Here is a 13,358-nt window from a genome sequence, read left to right on the forward strand (position 1 = left end):
TAATAGTAACAGCCTCCACTTCACGATAAACGTGAAGAGCAGGCTGGAAAACCAACTCAGTGGACATGAATTCGAGCAAACTCTGGGAGATAGTGGAAGGCAAGGAAGCCTGGTGTGCTACAATCCATGGGGTCACAAAGAGCTGGACTTAGCAACTGAACAACAGCAGACTGCAATACTGTGACCTTGAGTGACTTAGCTTCTGTCTCACTTATGCCATCTAAACAAGAGTGACAAACATTCATACCGACCTCATCGGGTTGTCCCAAGGACTAAATTCACTAAAACATATGTTAAGTGCTTGACACACCAGTAAGTGCTTAATCAACACCAACAGTATTAATAGTTTTTGTCGCTGTGTTCCCCTTATTTTCAGAATCATTCCTGCATATCCTGGGCTGGTACCATTAGCCTCGTGATCAGTGCTCTAGTTGCTGTTGGTGTGACTCCCCACCCTGGCCCACAGGACTGGTTTTCGGACCTATCCCTCCTGCTTCCTGTATCTTCCACCATTAGGTTTCATGGATGCTAAGCTGTCCAGGGGTTCTTCATGGGATTCTGCTAAGAGAGGGGCCTCCCGGCTTCCTAGATCAGGAAATCAGGGGCCGGGGAGGGAGGAACAAAGTCTCTGTCACAGACATCCTGAAACTATCTCCTCACAACGGGTATGTGCCAGCTGTGGGTGCCAAGTCAGTTAAGCTCACCTTCACGCTTGATCCTACGAAGCGGCAGGCTGCGGACCCAAAGCTCACTGGCTCCGTGGAGGGTCATGTGGGTGAACCCTGAGGGTTCTTCACGGACTCAGGGCTTTCAGACCAGGGTGACCAGCCGGCCACTCCAGGTGTCCCGTCTTCCTCAACCTCTCCCGCCTTGCCTTTCAGAGACCTGGACGGCAAATCACACAAACCTCTGCCCCTCGGCGTGGAGAACGACCGAGTCTTCAGTGACCTGTGGGGGAAGGGCAGCATGCCCGTCGTCCTCAACAACCCGTACTCAGAGAAGGAGCAGGTAAGTGGCGATGTCAGCCTGGCACCCACACTCCACGGGTCCCTGAATGTTCTTGGGAAGACAAGTTCCAAACCACCTTGGGGAGAAAACCAGCCGTGTGGCTGGAGAAATGGCGTGGGGGCTCAGCCAGCAGCACTTTCCCTGGACTGCGGCTTTGGGCTTTGATTCCGTGGGTTTTGTTTGCTAGCTTGCCAGTTTTCAAATTTTCATTGTTTCTACCAAGAAAGATATTCACATGATTCTGAATTTAAAAGGTAAAATAGATAGATGGTAAAAGCTTCTTCTCTCTTCCTTCATCCCAGCCACACGGCTTCACTCCCCAGAGGCAAGCAGTATTCATTATTCATCATTTTTGTGGTCCTTTTAGCAATGTTTTATGCATAGACAAACAAATATATACACATTATTTTCATATGTTTTTACACAAATGAGAACACATCATACATACAGGCAAGCCTCATGCTATTGCACTTCATCTTATTACATGTATTATTTGTGTGTGTGTGTGTGTGTGTGAATTGAAGGTTTGTGGCAACCCTGCACTGAGCAAGTCTATTGGTGCCATTTTTCCAACTGCATTTTTTAAATTTTAATTGGAGGCTAATTACTTTACAATATCGTGGTGGTTTTTGCCATACATTCACATGAATCAGCCACGGGTGTACATGTGTTCCCCATCCTGACCCTCCCTCCCACCTCCCTCCGCATCCCATCCCTCAGGGTCATCCAAGTGCACCAGTCCTGAGCACCCTGCCTCATGCATCGAACCTGGACTGGTGATCTATTTCATATATGATAATATACATGTTTCAATGCTGGTCTCTCAAATCATCCCACCCTCACCTTCTCCCACAGAGTCCAACAGTCTGTTCTATACATCTGTATCTCTTTTGCTATCTTGCATACAGAGGTATCGTTACCATCTTTCTAATTCCATATATATGTGTTAGTATGCTGTATTGGTGTTTTTCTTTCTGACTTACTTTGCTCTGTATAATAGGCTCCAGTTTCATCCACCTCATTAGAACTAATTCAAATGCATTCTTTTTAATAGCTGAATGATATTGCATTGTGTATATGTACCACAGCTTTCTTATCCATTTGTCTGCCGATGGACATCTAGGTTGCTTCCATATCCTGGTTTTTGTAAACAGTGCTGCGATGAACATTGGGGTACACATGTCTCTTTCAATTCTGGTTTCCTCAGTGTGTATGCCCAGCACTGGGATTGCTGGGTCATATGGCAGTTCTATTTCCAGTTTTTTAAGGAATTCCACACTGTTCTCCATAGTGGCTGTACTAGTTTGCATTCCCACCAACAGTGTAAGAGGGTTCCTTTTTCTCCACACCATCTCCAGCATTTATTTTTAGTAGACTTTTTGATAGCAGCCATTCTGACTGGCGTGAGATGGTACCTCATTGTGGTTTTGATTGCTTTATTTTTAAGCTAAAGTATATGCATTTTTAGACACAAGGTTATTGTACAGCATATAGACTACAGTATAGGAAGTGCAGAGTGGGCTAGAACCCACCTGCCAATGCAGGAGATGTAAGAGATGCAGGTTTGATCCCTGGGTTGGGAAGATCCCCTGGAGGAGGTCATGGCAACCTAGTCCAGTATTCTTGCCTGGAGAATCTCACGGACAGAGGAGCCTGGTGGGTTACAGTCCATAGGGTCACAGAGAGTCAGATACTCCTGAAGCGACTTAAGATGCACACATGCATAGTACAGTATAAAAATGCATGTAACTTTTATATTCACTGGGAAGCCAAAAAGCTCATGTGACTCACTTTATTGTGATATTTGCTGGATTACTATTGGTCCAGAAATGAACCCACAATATCTCCACCATATGCCTGTATTGTTTTGTATCTTGTTCTTTCAGTGTATCTTGGAGACTAGTCCTAATTAGTAGTTGAAGAGTCCTGGTTCTTTTTTCATGGCTGCATAATATTCCCTTTTATTTATTTATTGAACCAGGCCTCCAAAATGAACATGTGGCCCCTCACCAATATTTTGCCATGACATCACTATAATGAATGACCTTGTGCAAATACCTCATTGGCAGATGGGTGGGCTCATCAAAAGAATAAATTCCTAGAAGCACTTGTTGAGTCAAAGGTCATATACAGTTATGACTTGGGCAGAAATGGCCAGATTGCTCACCACAGAGGTTGCACCATTCCTATCTGCTAAGTAGGAGAATAACTATTTCACCACAGCCTTCCAAGCTTGGAGTGTTACCAGACTTTGCCAATTTGCTGAGGAGAGTTTTAGCAGCAAAGTCAATATGGTTTCCTGAGAGTGTCTAGATCTGGCTAGAGATTAGCAGAGCCTGTTTCTCACCTGCCCATGGCTTCCCTGGTGAAGCATGTGAATTTCCCACCCCTCCCCTGCACTGCAGCAGAGTACTATTGGAATGGCCATCTTCTTCCTTCCCTCCACCCACCTCAAGCCTTGGATGGCACAGGCCAGGTTGCCAAGCTCTTTCTTTCAGTGCTTAGTCTTTGGACAGCACTTTTCACCACCAACCCATGTAAGCAGTGACTCATAGCCTCTGTATGTAGCTTCGTGGGGGAGGATGGGACATTCCAGAGCATCAGTGGAACTTGCTTTCCTTAGCTGCCAGTGGTTGGCCAGGAAAAGAAGGACATCAGGGATCCCATAGTAGGTCAGACCCATGATGCCAGTGGCCAAGCACTCTGACTCCTACAGTGACACCTGGGAATGTTTGGTGGACAAGGCACAATTTTAGTTCTCTATTATGCTGTCCTCAAAAATCCAGGCCATATTGTGAGTGTGAGGACTATTGTTATCCATCAATGATTAAGTGAACAAATAGAGCTTGAGTTTTCTTCATATTTTCTCAATTGAAAGTAAAGGGTGTTGCCATAATGCAAACCCTCCCAAGACAGAGAAGGGCAGAGAGAGGCAGACTCAGGCGAGATCTGGGCTGTAGACATGATTTGTTAGGTTTGCACTATATTGTCCTATAGACAACTTATATTTATAACTGAATTTATTGCCAGTGTTTCAGTTTTTTATGTGACTCTCATATTTGCAACTTCTCTTACAAATCTGGACAATCTGACCACATTGAGCCTATATTCTTATGGGGAAATTGTCTGCCCAGACTGACTAACCACTGCTCCCACTATATAGGGCATGGGCTCTCCAATTTGCCACAATCCCCACCACTCCCTAGCGTGCCCTTCTCTTTACCACCAACTGTTCATTGTCATTTATCATAACATTAGCACTGTTGGTTTTCTTATAATGGTTAGGGTAAGTGGTAGGTAGATATGGACCGAGAGATTCACACATTTCAGGGAAGATGAGAAAGATTTCATGTTTTGTAAGAATGAAGAATATCCTTATGTGTTTGATATGCAACCAAGTGTTCTGTCTCAAGATTACCCAGCTGGCTTTACTGATTTGCCTTACCTACCTACTCTAGGTATCAGAGTTTGTAATCACTGGCCTGCAGTAATTCCTGAGCTCTGGGGTGTAGGGAAGAATCAAAGGAGGCCTTGACCCCACTAGAAAGACCCTTTATGTCCTGCTGAAATCTGAGCCATTGCAGTCTGATGACTATTTCCTTTCACCTTGGTCAGACAGTGACCAGTTAAAAAACATAACCTTGAACTTCAAGCCTGAGTAGTAGGGCTCAATACTGAGGACAGGACAGGAGGTTTAATAGGCCCAGGGACCTTTGTGGGGCATCGTGATGAAATGATCAGTGTCTTAGCCTGTCTGGGCTGCTATAACAGAATCCCACAGACTGGGTGGCTTATAAACAACAGAAATATATTTGTCACTGTTCTGGAGGCTGGCACTGGTAGATTCTACATTCGGTGCAGACCTGCTTCCTGGTTCGTAGACCACTTTCTTATGACTGTGCCCTCACATGGCAGAAGAGAAAAGGATCTCTTTTATAAGGGCACTAATCCCATTCATGAGCACTCCACCCTCATCATTCCATCATCTCCCAAAGGCCCCACTTCCACATACCATCACATAAAGGTTAGGTTTCAAGAGATAAATTTGGTGAAGGAGGGTCATAAACATTCAGTCCACAGCAATTAGGGGGAGGTGCTGAGAACCTGCCTTAAGGCTGCCTCTAAAATGGAAACTCCATTTCTGTGGAGGAGAAAGGGTGCTGGAGAAAGGGGGGAAAGATAGTCTTCTGAGGTTAAGACAGCCAAACGGTTTTAGACATGGGAGCTCCTGGAATTGTGACATACAGACCAGCAGTGCTTGGACTTACTCCTTGAATGTTATCAAGTCCTTGCTGTTAGTCTGTGACCCAAAAGAAGCTTCAAAATCACTGGCCTGTGAGATTATCCAGGCTCTGCTGTCTGAGACTCAATTTTCCAAATGCCTCTCAGAAATAGAGCTAAAAGGAAGCAGAGACCCAAGTGCTCAGTTATATTGAAGTCCCAGAGCTAAGCAAACAGCTCGGCTACCTCCTGCTAGACACCTCCACAGCCACAGGGCTCAGAAACATTTCCCAGGCGAAGCAAATTAGTAGAAACCCCAATGATTTTCTTTCTGGCCTGAAAGACCAGCTCCTGTGTTCAGCCTCTTCTCTATCTGCTCAAAGCCACTTTACCTGCAGCGCCTGGAATCAGCTCCCTTCTGTCCAGTTGTAACCCACATTTGCTTCTTTTTTAGACATCCAGGGAGGGGGGAGCATTGTTAATAACACAGAGAGAGGCCCAGCTACTACCTGCCAATAGGAGCTGGTGGAAGAACAGCTGGTCTGCTTTTTCCCTGCAAAGACTTGGCAAAAGGCAAGAGGCCAGGTGAAGTGGGAGAGATGCAGGCTAGACACGAGAAAGGACTTCCTGACTCAGACAACTATTAGGTCCCTGAAGGAATATTATGGTCTGCCCCATTCTCCTTGATACTCTTGTTTGTCCAAATTCAACAGAAATTCTGCTGTAGAAGCATCTTCTCTTAAGTTAGCCTCAGAAATCTGGGATGCTTATCTATACCTGGTGGTCATTTCTCTTGATAGCTTGGGTCAGCAGTGGGTAGAGCTGGTGAGACTCAAATCCCTGGTCACTGGAACATAGCGTATGAATGACTTGGTGATGCTTATCTTTAGCATCCCCTGACGAGTTGTATCTGGCCTGCACTGGTGGATGGAATGAATCCGTTCACCCATCACACAGATAGTCACTCAATACTGCCGCATGCGCAACTCTGGGGTAGAAGCATAAGCGAGCAAACTTTGCCCTCCCTGCCCTCAAGACCTTCACGGATGCAGTGGGGCGACACACACACATGGACAGTGCAATTAATCCTAAACTAGAGAGGGGCACAAGACACTGTGGGGCCATAGATACCTCGGCAGGTATAGAAAAGATTTACCAGAAGAGGTGACATTTTGATCTAGGTTTTGAAGATCATATAGGAGTTTGCCTAGAAGAAAGTTGGGGAAGGCATTATAGTTTTAAAAGAATCCGCGAGGGCTGATAAACTCTGTTTCTTTTTCTTACTAAGGATTGTTATTTGATTGCTGAGGTTGTCTTTGGTGCTAATTCCACCTGAGCCACTTTGAGTTTTGACACCATTCTCAAAGCCCTGTACATAACAACCCTCCTAAGTGGAAACGTTCCCCTAGATTAGTAAGAAAGTGCTATTTGTTCATTCTTCCCACAAAACCTTAGGATTTGACTCAAGCCCTTCTTTGCTTCCTTTTTTATTAAGCACCTATTTCTCTTGCCTGCCTGATTTGCTTTCCTAAGGGGTAGGAGTGGAACTGTGTCATACTTGGCGGTAGAATGTCTATTTTCAGATACAAATTAAGTATCCGTCCAACCCTTAGTGAGTGTGAGAGGTCTTGGGTCTGGGGGAAGTGGCATTTCCATTTGGGTTCTTCTCTCTTACTTAGCCCATTGCCCCTCTCTCCAGCCTCTTGCTGACAAAGGCAGCCAGATAGTCAGAGAGATGATTTTCATTTTGAAATCTCCCTGCCCACCCCATCCCCACCACCTCATCAGCAACCTGGCATTTCCTCACCCCTGGGGACATAGGGCTTGTTGCCTTTCAAAATGTCAAAATCTGTTGAGAAGCTTTTCCCTCCTTCCAAGGAAGTGTCGGCCTCCCCCACTAGCCTCTCTGCAGAACTCCAAATTATAAGGCATAAAGGGGAGTGCTTATGGGCTCCCAATCTTCAGAGGGTCAGAGGTGTCCAGGGCCCCTCTCTTCAGGAGCAAGCACCCCTAGTGGCCAGTACTGCTGGCTTTGCTAAAGACCGAAAGCAGGCATCCAGACCCCTCCAAGCTATGCCTGGATGAAAGCAAACAAGCCCAACCCTCTGCTGCTCAGCGACAACCCAGCATGCTTCAGGGAAGCTTTCTAAGTCAACCCTGACTCACTGCACGCTAATGATGTCAGGATAAAAATAACAATAATGCTGACAACAATACCACCTTGTGGGGGTGCGGCCGTTCTATTCCCTGGACTCACCCACAGCACTGGGGTCATGATCTCAGCTCAGGGGTCAACCCAGGTTTGGTCTCCTCCTCCCAGTGACCTTGGTCAAACAGCTGATTGGCATCCACACTGAAGCTTATAGTGGATAATAAGCTTGTGGAGTTGTGAGGAAGAAGAAATAAGATACCATATGAAATGATTGCATCTGCTGTTCACGATAAGAAATAATATGTGTTGAGCGATGGCAGACATTGTGCCAAGCAGTTTAGATCCGCAATCTCATTTAATCTCCAACCCAACCCCATGAGGGTACTGTTCAGTTCAGTTCAGTTCAGTCGCGTCCGACTCTTTGTGACCCCATGAATTGCAGCACTCCAGGCCTCCCTGTCCATCACCATCTCCTGGGGTTCACTCAGACTCACGTCCATCAAGTCGGTGATGCCATCCAACCATCTCATCCTCTGTCGTCCCCTTCTCCTCCTTCCCCCAATCCTTCCCAGCATCAGAGTCTTTTCCAATGAGTCAGCTCTTCATATGAGGTGGCCAAAGTACTGGAGTTTCAGCTTTAGCATCATTCCTTCCAAATAAATCCCAGGGCTGATCTCCTTCAGAATGGACTGGTTGGATCTCCTTGCAGTCGAAGGGACTCTCAAGAGTCTTCTCCAACACCACAGTTCAAAAGCATCAATTCTTCGGCGCTCAGCTTTCTTCACAGTCCAACTCTTACATCCATACATGACCACTGGAAAAACCATAGCCTTGACTAGACGGACCTTTGTTGGCAAAGTAATGTCTCTGCTTTTCAATATGCTATCTAGGTTGGTCATAACTTTCCTTCCAAGGAGTACTGTTACTGCTCCCATTTTACAGATGAATAAACTGAGGCCCAGAGAGTTTAATAGCTTGAGGAATGTCATTTGACTAGTAAGTGGGCAAGATGGGACTTGAACCCAGGCCATAGAGCCCTACAGCCCACTCTCAACTCTACAAGGCCTTGCACAGAATAAGTGCTCCAAAAAACGTTCATTACTGTTATTGTTGTTTGGCTAATTATCATATTGCTGATCTAGGCATCATACTGTGTATTTAGGTAAAGGAGTGTTGCTAATGGTCATATTGCTCATGTGAGGCTGAAGGTGACACCCTTATGGCCCCGAAAGGGAAGGTGACCACCTGCGGAGTCTTGGTGGCAAAGGCACACCTCTTTGCCTTTATGGCAACATTGTCATCCTTGTCAATCATTCAGATCAATGTAGCATTCGGTCTTTATCTTCTGGGGCCAGACTCTAGGAATATGCAGAGGGGGGGAAGCAATAAAGACCTGGAATGGGGAAAAAAATGGGAACTTTGAGGGCCTGGAATCCATGCCCAGCTCTTTAGCCTGTCAGTTATTAATTTAGGGACAGTCACTTTACATCCGGAGAAGGCAATGGCACCCCACTCCAGTACTATTGCCTGGAAAATCCCTGGACGGAAGAGCCTGGTAGGCTGCAGCGCATGGGGTCGCTAAGAGTCGGACACGACTGAGCGACTTCACTTTCACTTTTCACTTTCATGTATTGGAGAAGGAAATGGCAACCCACTCCAGTGTTCTTGCCTAGAGAATCCCAGGGACGGGGGAGCCTGGTTGGCCGCTATCTCAGGGGTCGCACAGAGTCAGACACGACTGAAGCGACTTAGCAGCAGCAGCAGCAGCAGCAGCACTTTACATCTCAGAGCCTCCATTTCCTCATCTGAAAAATGGGTTATCATGAGGAATCCACGAACCAGTGGGTACGCAGTGGCCTAGCCTAGAGGAGACACACAATAGGCATTTAATAAATGTCACTCAAAATGAAATTGAAATCACAGCCCTCGAGTTCAGAACCTAGACATTAGTTCAGAACTGAGACTTACATATTTGTCTCAGTGTCCAGAAACAAGCTCCAGACACAGACACATACGTGGTAGTCGGCATACCGTGATATTTGGGGTTCTGTAGAATCATGCACAGACATTCCATGCTGAGTGCCCCCTGCCTGGCTCCAGCACATTCCATCGGCCGCATTTATGTTGACTCCTTGGGGGCGCCTACTCACAGCCCCTTGTGCTAAGCCTGTCTCTAAGTACTTGAGAGACCTCCTCTATTTTGAACTTCATTTCTCTCTGTAAGAAAGTGTCCCAGTCCCTACTAGAAGCCTTGATTAAGCCCTTTTCTGCCCCCAACTGTATCTGGCCAGGTATCCTTGGCCTTGATCTGGCTCATGGCTGAAGTGAGACACTCAGGTCAGATTTCCCAAAAAGGATGTTCCACCCCTTCCTCCACCTGTTTGAGGGTTCCTGGAACACCCTCAAACAAGCACAAAGGGATGCTTTCCAGGAATTTATATTGAACAGAGTCCCTCAGTTCCCACTGGCACAGAATCCCATTCTTGCTGATGTTTCACATCCCTCCACCTGGATCATCACCTGCCTAGTGACCTCCTGGGTCTTTACAGGTCACTTAGTCAGGGGACCAGCCTCCCATGTCCTTCCACCTGTTCCTGTCAGAGGCAGGGTGGAACCAGGAAGTGGGGCCTGAATTGACAGGTGTTTGGGTTCAGCCCTGCTGGAATTGCCACATATTTTGCTGTTTAACAGTGAGCATAGTCAATGCAGGGGCTTCCCAGATGGCACAGTGGTAAAGAATCCGCCTGCCAATGCAGGAGATGCAGGAGACCCAGGTTCCATCCCTGGGTCTGAAAGGTCCCCTGGAGAAGGAATGGCAACCCACGCCAGTGTTCTTGCCTGGGAAATGCCATGGACAGAGGAGTCTGGTGGGCTACGGTCCATGGGGTTGCAGAGTTGGACACGACTGAGTGACTGAGTGACTGAGCATGCATATTCAACGCAGGCTGTTTGAATGTTGTCCGAGAAGGACAGTGACATTCTGGTTTGGGAATCAGTGATAGCACTCTGTATGCTCATTTATTGCTTCAAACCATATTCAGATTCTTTCCCTCGATCAAAGTCATTTTTTCCTTCCTCTCTTTACAAATGGATATCAGTTGTCAAAACTCCCTTCACACGGAGATTCTCAGAGGCCCACAGAGCCACAACCCACTTCTATTTTCTAAGGGTCCCAGGATGTTTTACAAGGTAAAAAGTCCAAAACATAATCACAAAGCTTGTTGTGCATTTTTTTTTTAATTAAAAAAAATTTTTTTGGAGTGTAGTTGCCTTACAATGTTGTGTTACTTTCTGCTGTACAGCAAAGTGAATCAGCTCTGTGTATACATATATCCCCTCTTTTTTAAATTTCCTTCCCATTTAGGTCACCACAGAGCATTGAGTAGGGTTTATACAGTAGGTTCTCATTAATTATATGTTTTCTACATAATAGTGTATATACATCAATCCCAATCCCCTAATTTATCCCACTCCCCCCTCCCCCATGGTATCCATAAGTTTGTTCTCTACATCTCTGTCTCTATTTCTGCTATACATTTTAAGTATTTACATTTATCAGTTTAATGCTTTTAATAAACACACACAGTACAATGCAATATAAGAGGGATGGGCCCCAAGATAATCGCAGGATTTCTCAAAATTAATTCATAATGCACATGTACATTCTGATCTGGTAATGGAGTCAGGTTTAAAGTTGTCTAATAATCTAATTATCTTGTGAGATCATCATGACTGTAAGCATCACTTCATTTGGAGAAAGCATCAACAATCTAACTTAAAGACCCTTTGGGTCCAGTGGTTAAGACCCAGTGCTTCTACTGCTGGGGGCATGAGTTCAATCCCTGGTTGAGGAACTAAGATCCTGCATGCCACAGGATGGCCAAAACAAAATCCTCATCTCCAGAGGCTCTTGTCTGTGAACCCCAAACCATGATGAGTCTGACTCCCAAGCACTCCCTTCTGTAACCATCCTCCATAGAGAACATGGACCATTGAATAGGGGGGAAAGAGAGTGGAGGGGTGAAGAATAAGCGATTTCAAGCTTCTGTGGAGTTATTATAAAGAATGAATCACTTTAGAAATCATGCTTTGAATACACTACAAGGAAATTATACTCCAGGGTACTTAACACTGTTGGTTAAGTTTTATAAGTAGCAATTTTTTAATTGCATGGATGGGTGCGTACCTGCTGATTTGCAGGCCCATGGCTCTAGAACCTGAGCTGCCACAGCTCCTAATAGTTACACTCACTGCTCTAAAAGGTGGTACCCACAGATTGGAGCAGCACTGCCTGGAGCTACAGCGAAGGGGCTGTGGCATGGTGTGTGGCATCTGGCCCCTGGTGTGGATGGCCCGCTGCCTGGCTCAGCCCCAACGTGCTGCCCTCATTTTAGAGCAAGCCAAGCAGGGCAAGAGCTGCAGGCCTCAGAGGGAGGAGCTGGCGCTGGTACCAACAGTGAAAGAAATAGGAACGGGCTCGCTTTGAACAGCTTTGGGCCTCAGCTCCTGGATTCATCTCCTTGAGCTGTTTTCTAGAGGAAGCACCGTAAACTGTGTGGCTTCAACAATCAGAATTTATTGTCTGAGTCTGGAAACACAAAAGTCTGAGATCAAAGTGGCTATAGGGCTCGTTCCTCCCGAGGGCTGTGAGCAAAGGTTCTGCTCCAGGCTCCTCTCCTTGGCTCGTAGATGACGGTCTTCATGTTCATGTGGTGTTCTCCCTGTGTACACGTCTGTCTCCTAATTTCCCCCTTTTTGTAAGGACACAAGTCATATTGGATTAGGGCCACTTTAACGACCTTATTTTAACTTAATTGCCTCTTTAAAGACTCCAAATAAGGTCACAGTTGGAGATCCTGGGGGTTGGGCCATCAACGTATGAGTTGGAGGGACATCCTAAGATGCTCTGTGGTACACAGGTACCTCCCTCCCTCCCTTCTGTCAAGCTCTTGTCCCGATCTCATTGTGAACCTTCTGCCCACAACTGAAGGAGGACAGGGTGCCTGCCCTCTCTTTTTAGACCACCAAGATTCTGATGTCTAGTGTCTGTCTTCCAGCCTTAAAATCCTCCACATTTCCCTCACCTCAGTTCCTTACTTCCCAACTTCTGCTAAAAGCCTCACATCCTCCCACTTACCCAGATGGGAAGCCTCGGCGTCAATGTTGACTTGTTCTTTTCTCTCCCATCCTCTCAAGCCACAGAGCTCTTGTCCTGCTCCTGACACCCCAACTCCCATCTCCTCCCTTCCTGTCATCTGCTACCACTGCTGTATTTTCCACTCTCCTGGCCTCTCACCTGCACTGGTGCAGCAACCCCCTCCTGGGTCTCTCAGCCTTCACCCTCTCCCTCCTACAGTCCTTGCACTCATGTATGTCCTAAAATGGCTTTGATAAGGCCACCCTCTTCACCAGGCAGCTTCAGGGGTTCTCACTGTCTACTCATTCAAGGCCAAAGCTTTCAGCTTAGCATTTAAGGGACTCCACAATTTAAAAATACATTTAGATCTTATGTTAAATAGCTCAGGCGGCCATTATATATACCACAGACCCAGCAGCTTAAACAATAGAAAATTATTTGTCACAGTTATGGAGGGTAGAGATCCAAAGTCAGGGGTGTGGTCACATTTGGTGAGGGCTCTCTTCCTGGCTTGTAGACAGCCACCTTCACTGTGTCCTTAAACAGCCTGTGCATGCAGAGAAATAGATGTCTCTTCCCATTCATATAGGACCACTAATCCTATCAGATTAGGGGCCCACCCTTGTGACCTCATTTAACCTTAATTACCTTCTAAAAGCCCTATCTCCAAATATGTCACAATGGGAGTTAGAGCTTCAACATATGAATTTGAGAGGATACAGTTCAGTCCATGCTGCTACTGCTGCTGCTAAGTCCCTTCAGTCATGTCCGACTCTGTGTGACCCCATAGACGGCAGCCCACAGGCTCCGCCGTCCCTGGGATTCTCCAGGCAAGAACAC

The 13,358-nt window shown here is 46.3% G+C and overlaps 1 protein-coding gene across 2 annotated transcripts in view; it reads left to right on the forward strand.

Moving 5' to 3' along the window:
- Nucleotides 1–13,358, forward strand: part of NOS1 (nitric oxide synthase 1) — a 208,681-nt gene that overhangs the window by 114,587 nt on the left and 80,736 nt on the right. For both annotated transcript variants that reach the window (XM_059876393.1, XM_059876394.1), the window contains exon 3: nt 882–1,008. In XM_059876393.1, coding sequence (XP_059732376.1) covers nt 882–1,008 — 127 coding nt within the window. The remainder of the gene's footprint in view (nt 1–881; nt 1,009–13,358) is intronic.

Source organism: Bos taurus, chromosome 17, assembly GCF_002263795.3.
Source record: "Bos taurus isolate L1 Dominette 01449 registration number 42190680 breed Hereford chromosome 17, ARS-UCD2.0, whole genome shotgun sequence".
NCBI classification, from domain to species: Eukaryota; Metazoa; Chordata; class Mammalia; order Artiodactyla; family Bovidae; genus Bos; species Bos taurus.